Genomic DNA, 13,125 nt, shown 5'->3' on the forward strand with positions numbered 1-13,125 from the left:
TCAGTGGTTTAGACCACAGCGTCACCAGGGCTGTCTTTAGCATATGTGCTGGTGGGGTGCAAAGATCCGCCCAGCGCCCCCAAATTTAGTTAATTTTGCGTGCACGGCGCCGTTGAGAATGAAAAGCGCCCTCGTTGAGTCTGAGAAGCGCCACCGTTGTGAATGACAAACACCACCACTGGTGCGACACGTCTTTGGTAAGTGAGCACACAAAGTTGAAAGTCCTTTAGTGAAACAGTAGGTATACATTTCGGTAATACCTAGGTATATATGTATTTTATTTTTCTAGTTTGATCAAAATTATTTATTATTTCATAACAGGTAGATAGTTAAGAGCTTTGGCAGTGGGTGCCCCGCACCTCTTGCACTCCCGGGTAAAGACGTTCCTGATCGTTCCGTTCATGAACGGCATAACACCTAGTGAAGATTATGTGAACAACTTTGTTTCAAGAATTAAGATGTACAATTTCCAAAAGGCAATGATATAAATTAGCATCAATTCTGTATCAATAGATTTCTCAGTACCCAATTTGTAGCACGGTATATTAATGAATATACCATGGGGTATGTGATTGGCGCTGTGGGTTAAACCACAGAGTCTAGGACTTGCCGATCAGAAGGTCGGCGGTTCGAATCCCCGCGACAGGGTGAGCTCCCGTTGCTCGGTCCCTGCTCCTGCCAACCTAGCAGTTCGAAAGCACATCAAAGTGCAAGTAGATAAATAGGTACCGCTCCGGCGGGAAGGTAAATGGTGTTTCCATGCACTGCTCTGGTTCGCCAGAAGCGTCTTAGTCATGCTGGCCACATGACCCGGAAGCTGTACGCCGGCTCCCTCGGCCAATAAAGTGAGATGAGTGCCGCAACCCCAGAGTAGGTCATGACTGGACCTAATGGTCAGGCGTCCCTTTACCTTTACCTATATTAATGAAACCATTTTTTCTCACTAATAAATAACACAACTCCCAATAAATAGTATATTAGCAAGCTGAATTGTAAAGCACCTCATTAGCCTATTATACCTAGCGAGGCTTGCATTACCTGCATTTTGACTGCAATTACCACAGAAATGAGATCTTTATCCAATTCTTTCAATACAATCAGTTTCTTCAAAGTCAAGCTGCACAACCTGCAAATTAAAAACGAAACAAAACCTGTGATAATAACTTAGGGAAATAACTTAGGGATAACTTAGGGAAAATAACTGAGTTATATAACTTAGGGATAATAACTTAGGGATTGGGGAATTGGGCCAAAATTAAAAATCAATTTCACGATTTAATATCATCAGCAAACAGGGTTACTGCACTGACCACCCCTAACTCTAGACTGTTTCTGAAAGAGCTAAAAAGCACAGATTTCTCTATCATCCATTTATCCCTGCTTCCTCAACCAGGTCCTGATCCCTTCTTGTTCCATGCCTGCTAGGCTTATTGACTCAGAAAGGTATTTTTTTCCAGAAGGTTTTTTTTTTAATGTCCAAGGAACCTGGAATGTAAGAACCATGAAAGACACTGATGCTGGGAAAGATGGAGGGCACAAGGAGAAGGGGGCGACAGAGGACGAGATGGTTGGATAGTGTTTTCGAGGTTACCAGCATGAGATTGACCAAACTGCGGGAGGTAGTGGAGGACAGAGGTGCCTGGCGTGCTCTGGTCCATGGGGTCACGAAGAGTCGGACACGACTAAACGACTAAACAACAACAACAACAACAAGCACTATGTCACCTGGGTCACCTCTATTATGAATGGCCACTATTTTTGGCTAGCTGACAATGATGGCTTAGTCACACGAACCGAACCTCACTCACCATCTAGATGAGAAAGGAGAGGAGCAATAAGGACCATGACAGGAGGCCAGTCCTTCCAGAAGCGAGAGGCAGAGAAGCAGCACTCGCTGTGGTCACCAACGGCGATGCCGGAGGTAGCCATAGAGCGGGTTGTCCCTGATGGTGCATCTCCTCAAAAGGTGCATTTCCCCATGATTTATGTTAAGTGTCGAATTAATATGTTTAATTTCATAATGCGAAGATCTAAGGATGTTAATGTTTAAGTTAAATTTTACAAGAACTGTGATTTGGAAAACCGCTAAAAGGATATGCAATGAAATTCAACCAAGGGGAAGCGAGGAAGTCACTTAACAAGGTTATTTTAATTTTCAATAAGGTTATGATTTATGTTTGTTTGTCTTATTTGTTTGTTTATAATGTTGTGAAAACCAATAAAAAAAATTTTGGGGGAAAAAGGAAAAGGTGCATTTTCCCAAAGAGGAGGAGCTAAGTTTGAAATGAGCTGCTTCAGGGACCTCCAGGGGGACAGTCGAATTTCATACCAGTTTCAAAGCAATCAAGGGTAGTTTCCTATTGCCGCACCGGGAGATCTTCCCCATGCACAGACCGGAGAGCAGCCAGAAAGGCGGCAGCAGCAGGAGAGCGCGCCTCGCTCTTGGTCTGCGGGCCAAACTACATGTCACCTGAACTGCCGTGAACGCAGCTGCTGACATGCTGCCTTTTTTCGCTATATAAATGGCAGCAGCGGGGGAGGCCAGAGCAAGCCTCGTTCTCCCTTCTGCAGCCGGACAAAAAGGGCTCTTTGCTTTCCGAAGGAGGCCTCTGCCGGTGTCAGCAGCAGTTTGCCTTGAAATGCAAAGAGCCAGGAAGGCTTCAAAGCCCCAGGCTGCCAGTCCCGGGCTTTTCCCCCAGGGGATCCCCGTAAGGCGCCGCGCCCGGCTGCGTTCACACGACCACCGCGCCGGCCCGCGAGCATCCCGGAAGGCGGAGCCCCGACGGGGCGAGGGCCGGGGAGGCGGGACTCACCTGGGGACGCAGCTGGGGCCGGAGCCGTCCACCTCCCAGGCCGCGAACAGGTTCATGGGCAGCGGGCCGCCCGGCGGCGCCGCCACCACCCCGCCCGGGGGGCTGCCCGGACGCCCGCGCGCTTCGGCCGCCATGGCTGGGTCCTGGCCGGGGGGATGCAGCGAGCGGCTCGCCTCTCCGGCCGCCACGGCCCTTCCGCGCCGGCGCAGCAGCCGCGGACCTTCGCCCGGGACGCGCGTGACCGGCCGCGGGGGGAGGGGCGCCGGGAGGGTGACGTCACAAGAGAGCCCCCTCCGAGACGGGAGGGAGGGAGGGAGGGAGGCGGGCGGCGGCGCTGGTTCCGCCGCAGTGCCAGAGGAGCAGAGGGACTGCTGCTGCTGCTGCTGGATCTCGCTCCCCTGCGAGATGCCCTTGAGGGATGCAGGAAGGGAGTCGCAAACGCCGCCCCGATGCTGCCTTTGGTTTTGCACTCGGGGAGCTCAGGTGCCCGGCTTCCTTGGCTTCCCCGTATTGTATGTCGTGCAAAACAAATAAAAACATAAAAGCACTCTAAACTGGAAAACACACCCGCAAGTTTTATTTATTTTTTTCCAAAAAAAATTATTGGTTTTCACAACATTATAAACAAACACATAAGACAAACAAACATAAATCATAGCCTTGTTAAAAATTACACTTATTAACATTGTTAAGTGGCTTCCTCGCTTCCCCTTGGTTGAATTTCATTGCATATCCTTTTAACGGTTTTCCAAAGACATGCGCGAGTTTTAAGCGCCGCGTGAAGGTTCAGCCAAGGGCTGCCTCTTCCATCTAGGAAAAGCGAGCGCAACTCTGCACCACCGAGCGCCGGATCTTGCTGAAACGGAATTCTTTGCATGCATCCGATTTTTGCAGCAAAAATGCCAACTCTTTGCTGCCTCCTGTCCAAGGAGGAAGCGGGTTTCCCGTTCATCCTCTCCACTGCACGCACCTGCGAAGTGCTAAACACCCACGACGTGTCTTTTGCGCCCTTTAAAAGTGGCCAGCGCGGTTCCCTGGAGGGAGCGCCGATTCTTCCTTCAAGTTTCCCCCAGGTGGCTTTCGGAGAGGGTCCGACAGCTTCGTGGCGGCGGTGGCGAGAGAGGCCTGTGGGCGGCTGCCAGCCCCGACGGAGGCTGCGCCCTGCCTTTATTGGAGGTGCTTCCGAAGACGGCTTGCTGGAGTCCAAGGAGGCGAGGGTCGCTCTCCCGCCCGGATCCTGCTCAAGGGCACAGCTGTCAGCTTTTCCCTTTTCTTGCGAGGAATCCTATTTGGAATAAGGGGATTTCCCTTTAAAAAAACGGAAACGTTGACAGCTATGCTCGAGGGTTCCCCACTTGGGGCATCTGCTCAGCGGACAGGAGGCTGGTCTGAGTGGCCCTTTGGCCGGAGCAAAGGGCCCCTCGGCTTATGTCTGCTCAAAGCACATCTTTATTTGTACGCCGCCTTTTCCCCTGGCAGACACCCCAGGCGGGTTACAGGCGCCTCGTCCCCGCCGCTTGCCGAGCCGCCTCCCTCCCATAGCTGTCAACCGTCCCTTATTTGGCGGGAAACTCCCTTATCCCAGTGCCGTGTCCCGCTGCTGTCGCTTATTGATGATGTCCCTTGAATTTCCCGGGTTTCATGCTCGCCCGGCTCAGGAGGGAAGCAGCGGCTCAGGGTCCTCCACTGTGAGAGAGCGTGCACACGAGCTGCCATGTCTCCGTCTCTCCCTTTTCCCCCTCAAGGGTGGAGGAGACGGGTGGCGGCGGGCGGGCAGGCAGCCCCTCTCTTGCGAGACTTCCGCAGCGCTACCAGGGGAAGCCGGTGGCGGCGGCGGCGGCTGAGGAGGTGGCCTGAGGGAGGAGGAAGAGGAGGGGATGGGGAGGGACGCAGAAGGGCAGTGCTTCAGCGGCCGCATCAGCGCCGCAACCGCCTCATGCCGGGCTCGCGGGCGGCGTGGGCGAGAGTCTCTCTCTCTCCCTCTCTCTTGGGCGGGGAAGTGCCGATGGAACTCCTCGCGCCAGGACGACGGCAGCCCCTACGTGCTGCACAGCATCCCCTCCAACCAGTGCAGCATCTTAATGTAGTGATTTCCCCCTCTGCATCCCTTTCATAACTCTATTTTTATAAATCCTTTGTCCATCCATAGTTCAAATTTTTACTACAAGTTTTCTGTCAATCCTACCAATGTATGTAACGCTTGGCAATGGCTTTTCAACTAAATGATAAACTTGCCCCATTCTTTATTAAAGAGGTCCTCTTCCCGGTTTCTAATTCTGCCTGTAAGCTTTGCCATCTCGACGTCGTTCATCAGTTTTGTCTGCCACTCTTCTTTGGTCGGAGTTGTAGACCCTTAGGATCATCTAGTCCAACCCCCTGCAAAACACAGTCAGTGGCAGCCAAAGCAGCATGGCTCCATCAGTGGCGGATTTCTGTATAAGCCAAGCAAAACCCCTTATTTTGGCTGCTGGTCCCTTATTTTCAAATCTGTAAATTGACAGCTATGCTCCCTCCCCGCGACCCGCCTGCTTTCGGCTGCTCCCTCCGGCCGCTTCCCAGCCCAGCCCCGCGCTGCTGCAGCAGGGAGTTCCGCGGCTCCCCACGCAGAGCGCTGTGGGCCGTGCGCGCCGTCCTTTCCCCGGCGCCACGGAGAAGCCGACGGCCACAGGGAAGCGGGAGGGCAGCAGCGGAACCCGAGCTCCGGGGGCGCGGCGTTCCGCCCGGGCCTTTAAACCCACTGGAACGGAAGTGGGCCGGAGCATTTCCCCCCACGAACCCGGAAGTTCCCTTTCGCCTTCCGGCCAGCTCCGCTGTGTGGGCCGTGGCGCAGCGGCAGCCGCGGGTGCGAGGCAGGCGGCCATGGTGCTCCTCACCGTCATCGCGCGGGTGGCCGACGGGCTTCCTCTGGCCGCGTCCATGCAGGAAGACGAGCAGGTGAGCGGCGGCCAGGCCAAGCCAGGCCTCCACCTCCTGCTCCCGGGACTCCGGGCGCGGCTACTCGGAAGCAGGAGGCCTCGCGATCCTGGCTCCAAAGGCGCCGCCTCCGTCGGTCCGCTGGAGATGTCGGACTCGGGGCTCCCCGCCAGGCCTGCCTGGGAGGTCCGCGGTTGCCGAGCGGGCCCGGCCGAGAATGGCCCTCCAGGGCCGGATGAATCTGCTTCTCTTCCCACCCCCCACCGCAAGAGCCCGCCCCCACTCCCCATCTAAGAGATGAGGCAGGCAGTGACAGCCCGCCTGCCTTCCTTCTCCTCTCTGAATATTTTGCTTTCTTAGAAGAACACATTGTGGGGGCTGGGAATCCTGAGCTGAAATTTCGGGGGTCCAGCTGGGTGCCTTTTATATTGTTGTATAAAGGAAACAGTCTAGTAGCAGCAGCAGAAGGGAAAGCATTTGGGTTTGGTTATTCTTGACCCAGTTCCTATTGGCTCAGTGACTGACACTTTGCTCTGAGCAAAGGCCAGTGCTTTGTCAGCCTGTTGGAGCTTTGCATTAAAGATTTGTGTTGTTTTGTAGTCTGGTAGAGACCTGCAGCAGTACCAGAGCCAAGCCAAACAGCTGTTCCGGAAGCTCAATGAACAGTCTCCGACCAGGTGCACCTTGGAAGCAGGAGCCATGACTTTTCAGTAAGTACAACAAAGACTCCGGTGCAAAGGCTCAGTAGAGAGTTGTAGACCATATGCTGGATTAGGGGTTGCTAGAGAAGATGATTGCTCTGTGTCTTTAGGGAAAATTTGGGAAAGATGGAAGTTGGTTTGCTGTCAAGCTAACATCCGACCTGTTGCCTCTTCTTTTGCAGTTACATCATTGAGAGAGGGGTGTGTTACCTGGTGTTGTGTGAAGCTGCCTTCCCCAAAAAGCTGGCCTTTGCATACCTGGAAGATTTGCACTCAGAATTCGATGAGCAGCATGGAAAGAAGGTCCCAACGGTGTCCAGGCCCTATTCTTTCATTGAGTTTGGTGAGGTTCTTCCCCTTCCTCATCAGGCAAAGGCCTGCCTGCAAGGTTCCTTTAGTAGTCCTCACGGCGGCTTCTCCTTGTGCCATCCCTAGTTCTCCCTCCTGGAAAGTTTCTTGCATTAGCACAGTCCTTTAAAAAATAATAATTGCTGTCCTCTAAAAAGACCCCGGAGACTGGATCCTCCCAGAATCTTTACAGAATATCAGGTCAGATTATGCAAATATCCCTTTCTCTCACACAAATACAGTGGACTCTGACATTCTTTGTTCTTGGGTGATCTGTGTCATCTCTTATAAACACTCTTGTACTTAGGACCAGTGAGAGTTTCTGAATGCTTGCCACCATGGTTGCTCAACCTTGATAGGAAAATTATGGACTATTATTACATGTGATGCTGCAACCATCATTAAGTTGCACACCTGTGTTACACAAAAACACCTATTTAGCAATAGGTGAATGTGAGTTCCAATTTTCATAAGTATCTCAATGCACAGGGAGAGTAGATTTAACCTTTCCCAACTGTTACCACAGTGACAATTCCCATCCCACCCTATTATTACCTTTAGAAGAAAATGCTCTAAAGCATGCCAATGGAGCTAACAGTCTTGGGGAGCCAATTTTCATTAGGACCATGATTGTGAATACAAGGGTTAAACCTCCTCTCCCTGAATGCCACTGTCACAATGAAAATTGCCACCAAAAAGGACAATTGATGGACAACCAAGACTGGCCACATGTGTGGAACTGATAAATAAAAGACATAAATTAGCTGTTGGACACTGAAGGGAAGAGAGACTAATTCATGAGCAGCTACCTCTTGTTTCAGATACTTATATCCAGAAAACCAAGAAACTATATATTGACAGTCGTGCAAGAAGAAACCTTGGCTCCATCAACACAGAGTTGCAGGATGTACAGAGAATCATGGTAGCTAACATTGAAGAAGTTCTACAACGAGGCGAGGCACTTTCAGGTACGGTGACTGTTGCACGCACAAGACTGCTCTGCCTTTTTATGGGATGATCAGGTGCGATTGTAGCCTATGCAGTAGGAACGGGGGAAGCTGTGGCAAGCTGCTTTGTGCAATATAACACACCCTGTCTGCACATGCGCTTTCCCTACATTAAGATATTCAACAGATGCTTTATTACGGGGGCCCACACCATTGGAATTGCAGTAAGTGGCTACTTTCTCCCTTGTGGTGCTCTAAGATGGAATGTGTTCCAGCTCTGATGTTGCTTTGATGTCATGTCATAAATATTCAATTTTTTATGTAGGCTCCCCCCCCCCCATTTTGTGGCTTGCGCTGTGATTTTTTGGTAAAGGGTGGGACATAAATAAAATAAATAAATGTGAACACTTTTTAATATATCCAGGCTTCATAAATGTTTGTTTATACTTGTTTTATATTTACTCATGATTTTATGCTGCTCTTACATATTTTTTCCTGCTTCTACAGCATTATCTGTATATGTTAACTGCTTTTATTCTGATTTGCTTTGCTTTATTAAGTCCCCTGGAAACTTGCTTGAAGTGTGTAGTAGAATACTAGGAATCATTTCTATCATGTCATGCACCATAGCAAGCATGACAATTTCCAGCCTTGGCCAGGCAAAAACCTGTTGACCCCTGTTCCCCAAAACTCTGTTAGTGGTGCTCCAGCAGTCATCTCTGCTCTGGTTTCTCATCTCCTTCCCCATTCAACAGATCTTTATTCTTTTCCTTAGAATTAAATCACCCTACAGCTTTGCCCTGTACTAGTGTTAAGCCCTTAGTCAATGACATGTTGTGCCCTATGATCTTCCCCAAACTTGACTGCACTCTTATAGCATCTTAAAGTCTCCTACTCTTCTGTTCTTTCACAATCCCTTGTACCTTGAACTCTCCCCCATAACACCTGGGTGTTACTACTTATTTCTTTATCTTTAAATCATAGAATCATAGAATTGGAGGGGACCCTGAGGGTCATCTAGTCCAACCCCCTGCAGTTCAGGAATATCAGCTAAAACATCCATGACAGATGGCCATCCAACATCTGCTTAAAAACATCCAGTGAAGGAGAGTCCACCACCCTTCGAGGTGGGTTCCACTGGCAAACAGCTCTTCCCATCAGAAAGCTCTTCCTGATGTTTAGTCAGAATCTCCTTTCTTGTTCAGGGCCTACCCTTTGGAGCAGGAGAAAACAAGCTTGCTCCATCTTCCATGTGGCAGTTCTTTAGTTATTTGAAAATGGCTATCCTATCTCCTCAGTCTCCTCTTTTGCAGGCTAAACCTACCCAGCTCCCTCAACCATTCTTCATAAGGCTTGGTTTCCAAATCCTTCGTCATATTGCTCATCCCTTATTCCCAGTTCAATTAGGCCTAAATATATGTATCTTCTTTAGCTTGTTACCATTGCATATCCCATTCTTCATCTTTTTTTCTTTTGCTCATCATGCTTAAATTATAAGATCCTCAGAACAGAGATCTGCCTTTTCTGATTTTTGCCCTAAAGCCAAAGCAGGCAGAATGTCCATCTCAATTGTATGTTGAAAAAGCTGGCTTGTGTATGGTAGGTATCTTCATACCTCATTGCTTCAGCAATGGAACCTGGCCTGGAACCATGCCTAACTTGGCAGTGGTTGCGTAGACCCATCACTTGGGCAAATGGTATAGCACCTTTCTTCTCTGTGATGGAGCTCCACCTCTGTAGCTTCTGCTTCTCTACCTCTGTAGCTTTTGCTTCATACTTTTCAAAATTTCTTGCTTCCTCTTTTGTTTGAGCAGCAACTGAGCAGTTTAGATGTGAACTTATGCAGTTTGCCATTACATGTCCCACCCCAGACCCAAAATGTGGGAGGTACATTATTGTAGAATTCAGGGCAGTTGTTGAAAGTCTGACAAACTGTTCTTCCACTTGCTGTGCCCATAATATGTGTGTCCAGCTTCTCTTTAATGGAGAAGTGGGGCTTGCTTCCAAGGGCACAGGGAAAGAAGGGGCTGGGTGGTGGCGGCAGCAGGGGAGGCCATGAGCAGGTGATGAGTTATTGGCAGTAGTTAGATCTTGGTATATAAATATTTGGGACATGTATCCCACAGAATACAAGAACTGAAAGTCTGTGAGGGGGCATTGTTTGCAAGCAGTTTCAGAAAGGGTAGGGAGCAGCCTGAGGTCCTCATAAATGTCAGATGCATAGGCTGTTACATAATAATAATAATAATAATAATAATAATAATAATAATAATAATTTTTTTATTTATACCCCGCCCTCCCCAGCCAAGGCCGGGCTCAGAGCGGCTTACAAGCAATAATAAAAACAAGAAGAATGATTACAACTTAAAAACAAAATTAAAATACAACATTAAAATAATGGAACATTAAAATATTAAAATGTAGCCTCATTGCAGGAGGAGAAGGAAAAGAAAAAAGAAAGAGAGGGAGGGAGGGAGGGAATCAAATTGGCTCCAAGCCAAAGGCCAGGCAGAACAACTCTGTCTTACAGGCCCTGCGGAAAGAAATCAGATCCTGCAGGGCCCTGGTGTCATGAGACAGAGCGTTCCACCAGGCCGGAGCCAGAGTTGAAAAAACTACATAGGCAGACATCCATTGATTCAGAAAAAAACTTGACTGGTTTATTCAGAGGGTTGCATTGCAGAGAAAGAATGCAGATTTGCATGCTTCTGACATGAGTTTAGGATGCACAGTTTGCATTCAGTTTACACGTTAAAAATGATACACCAGAGCTGGTGGGGAATAATAAACTCAGAACAGTGACTAACAGTATTAGCTATTGATTGGGACACTTTTGAAAGAAACATACACATCACATATCGACGATATCTTTGCTGTAACACAGTTCAAAAGTTGCAGGGGAAGATGGTTTCGCTCAGTCCTCATTCATCCTGCCCATAGCAGCTTCTGGATTCCATGACTTCCCAGGCAGCGCCTCAGTTTCTCAGCTAGTACTTCCACCACCTTATCGCCACAACGTCAGAGTTCTAGAAACCAATGAGAAGTTTTTAATAAACTCTTGCTTGGGTCCTAAGATACATTAACCTACGGGAATAAATGGAAGGGCAGTTTCCCTCCCATTCCCCACTTGCAGCTGCTTGTGACCCCTCTGAAAACCTTTGCAGAAAGTGGGGTGGGAGCCTCCTTCAAATCAATAGAGGAAGGATGGGAGAAGACACATCCCTTTTGTGAACTTCCTTTACTTACCTTAGAATCCAAACCTGACTATGGGCAGCCCCCCCCCATGTCCCCTCCTACGTTCTTCCCACATCCCTCCAGAAAGACTTTTCAGAGGAAGGGTGGCTGCTGGAATAAATGTAAGCCACTTTCTATAATGAAAAGCAAACTTTTTGATTAACAGCAGATAATAGACACTGGGTGCTAGACAGAAACTGTCATCCTCCTGTAATTTTTTCCAGCAAGGAAAATGAAAAAGTCTGCTCTTAGGTCAGACTGAAGCCAGTAGGTTTGGGCCTTTAATTTGAAACATATCATGAATATATGGCAATGCGATATAAATACATAACTGCACACCTACAAATACTAAAGTGTCTTATTATTTGTTCTTTTGAAACAGCTTTGGATTCCAAGGCAAACAATCTGTCCAGTTTGTCGAAGAAATATCGCCAGGATGCAAAATATTTGAACATGCGTTCCACCTATGCCAAGCTCGCTGCTGTTGCCGTGTTCTTTATCATGTTGATTGTCTATGTGAGGTTCTGGTGGCTTTGAGGGGTTTCCAGGCACCAAAGAGGGACAGCTAGTAACACAGCAAATGCATAGTTGCAAGATGCCAAGATGACCGGAATGTACATTAGAAGCCCCAAATGGGATGACTGTATAGTGAGAATTGCTGCTACTTTCCGGTGAATCTTAATTCCCAAATGTCAAAACTTCCTGGATTTTCTTTTGCACTTAGAAGACATGAAATTTGTCCATCCCACTAGCAGCACGATTTCCATCCCTAATGTGAGAGGGAAGTCCTGAGTTGGCTTATCAGGCTGATTCTCAGCTTTCGCGTTGATGCTGCAGTAGACACCCCCCTCTCCCTGTAAATGATCCCAGCCCTCATAGTAAAGGGACTCTAATGAACATTCCTGGTGCTAGTAATATTTTCTTAAGGGTCTGGATCTTGCTACTTGTGCAGAAATTCCTGTTTAAAGGCTGAGTCTTTACTGTACTTCCGACATACTGACATTACACCATTAATTTCTTAAACAGATAGGAAATTCTCCTTCAGTAGACTTCATTATTGTTAGATATATTGAATCATTACACCATTGATTTAGAAAGTAGATAAGAAATTCTGCTTCAGCAGACTTCATTAAGTCCTAAGTATAATGTTGAAATAGTTGTCACAGAATTAAATTACAAGCACGTAATTCATTTTCATTTCAGATAAATCTATGTTTTTAAAACCAACAGCAAGTTCCACATTCTCTGCATATTTTACAGGGAGGGGCTTGGCGTCTCCTGCTTGTTGGGTTTTTCCTCTCTCCCACAAATGTCACTATTTCTTTTGCTTTGTGCAGTCTGTAAGACAACCTACTATTTGGATCTCGTGGCACACGAAAGGGCTGAAGAAGAGCAGGTCTCTTCCTGAATTCTTGACAGTCTGTGCTTTGAAAAATTAAGCTCCTTTGTCAGTCTCTTCTACACTGTATCTTTGTCTATTTCCCACTTCTGTATAGCAAAGCTGTGGAGCAGATACTGTTAGTGTCCTGAACTCTGGTATCTGTGTCTGAGGACTGTTGACTCAGAGGGATGCTATCATGCAGTGTGAAAAGTATTTTCAGATGTGTCTTAAGAGCGAATCTCAAATAAGGAGATAGTAGAACTAATCTCCCATGTGTTCTCAGGCAGCCTGCCTGAGTATTTGCAAGGGGAAGAGAAAAGGAGTTGAAGAGCAGAACACCACATACTATGTTTCCATCAGAGATAATGACAAGAAAATTGGTTTTATTTATTTCAATTGGCAAGCGCATTATTACAGCTCTCTCTTAAAAATAAAAGGTGAATTCACAGCATTTTATCGAACAATTTTTAATTTGAAGTTTTGAAGCTCAAGCAGATACATATAACCACCCTTTTTTGATAGTAGTTTGGTAGCTCATGGGAATATTGTAGTGGACATTGGATCCAGCTAAAGTACTTACATGTCTGAAGTAATGGAATTCACCCTCCCTGCTCCATCCCCAAACCTGCTCCAGGCCATGTGTGTGTGTATGTATGTATGTATGTGGATTGATTGACTGATTGATTGATTGATTGATTGATTGACTGACTGACTGACTGACTGACTGCATATATGCATGCAGGGGGAGAATAGAGAGGGGGAATTCCATTGTATGAGTAGAATGAATT

General features: G+C 47.8%; 2 protein-coding genes across 7 annotated transcripts in view; one reads left to right on the forward strand and one right to left on the reverse strand.

Annotated features, from left to right (window-relative positions):
- PACS2 (phosphofurin acidic cluster sorting protein 2) overlaps positions 1 to 2,962 on the reverse strand; it is a 46,262-nt gene extending 43,300 nt beyond the window's left edge. For all 6 annotated transcript variants that reach the window (XM_053397278.1, XM_053397274.1, XM_053397276.1 and 3 more), the window contains exons 1-2: positions 2,814 to 2,962; positions 1,039 to 1,126 (exon numbers count right to left, since the gene is read on the reverse strand). In XM_053397278.1, the coding sequence (XP_053253253.1) occupies positions 1,039 to 1,126; positions 2,814 to 2,947 (222 nt within the window). In that variant the 5' untranslated portion in view covers positions 2,948 to 2,962. The remainder of the gene's footprint in view (positions 1 to 1,038; positions 1,127 to 2,813) is intronic.
- A 2,634-nt stretch (positions 2,963 to 5,596) lies between these two features.
- Positions 5,597 to 12,788, forward strand: SEC22B (SEC22 homolog B, vesicle trafficking protein). The gene is made up of 5 exons (XM_053397291.1): positions 5,597 to 5,747; positions 6,327 to 6,436; positions 6,610 to 6,770; positions 7,597 to 7,743; positions 11,339 to 12,788. The coding sequence occupies exons 1-5, from the start codon at positions 5,673 to 5,675 to the stop codon at positions 11,491 to 11,493; spliced, it is 648 nt and encodes a 215-aa protein (XP_053253266.1). The 5' UTR covers positions 5,597 to 5,672; the 3' UTR covers positions 11,494 to 12,788.
- Positions 12,789 to 13,125: the final 337 nt, after the last annotated feature.

This window comes from Podarcis raffonei, chromosome 7 (genome assembly GCF_027172205.1).
Source record: "Podarcis raffonei isolate rPodRaf1 chromosome 7, rPodRaf1.pri, whole genome shotgun sequence".
Lineage (NCBI taxonomy): Eukaryota > Metazoa > Chordata > Lepidosauria > Squamata > Lacertidae > Podarcis > Podarcis raffonei.

Coding starts and splice junctions, on each gene's coding strand:
- SEC22B (XM_053397291.1), top strand. CDS start 5,673: ATGGTGCTCCTCACCGTCATCGCGCGGGTGGCCGACGGGCTTCCTCTG. Junction 6,771..7,596: donor CTATTCTTTCATTGAGTTTG/GTGAGGTTCTTC, acceptor CTCTTGTTTCAG/ATACTTATATCCAGAAAACC. Junction 7,744..11,338: donor ACGAGGCGAGGCACTTTCAG/GTACGGTGACTG, acceptor CTTTTGAAACAG/CTTTGGATTCCAAGGCAAAC.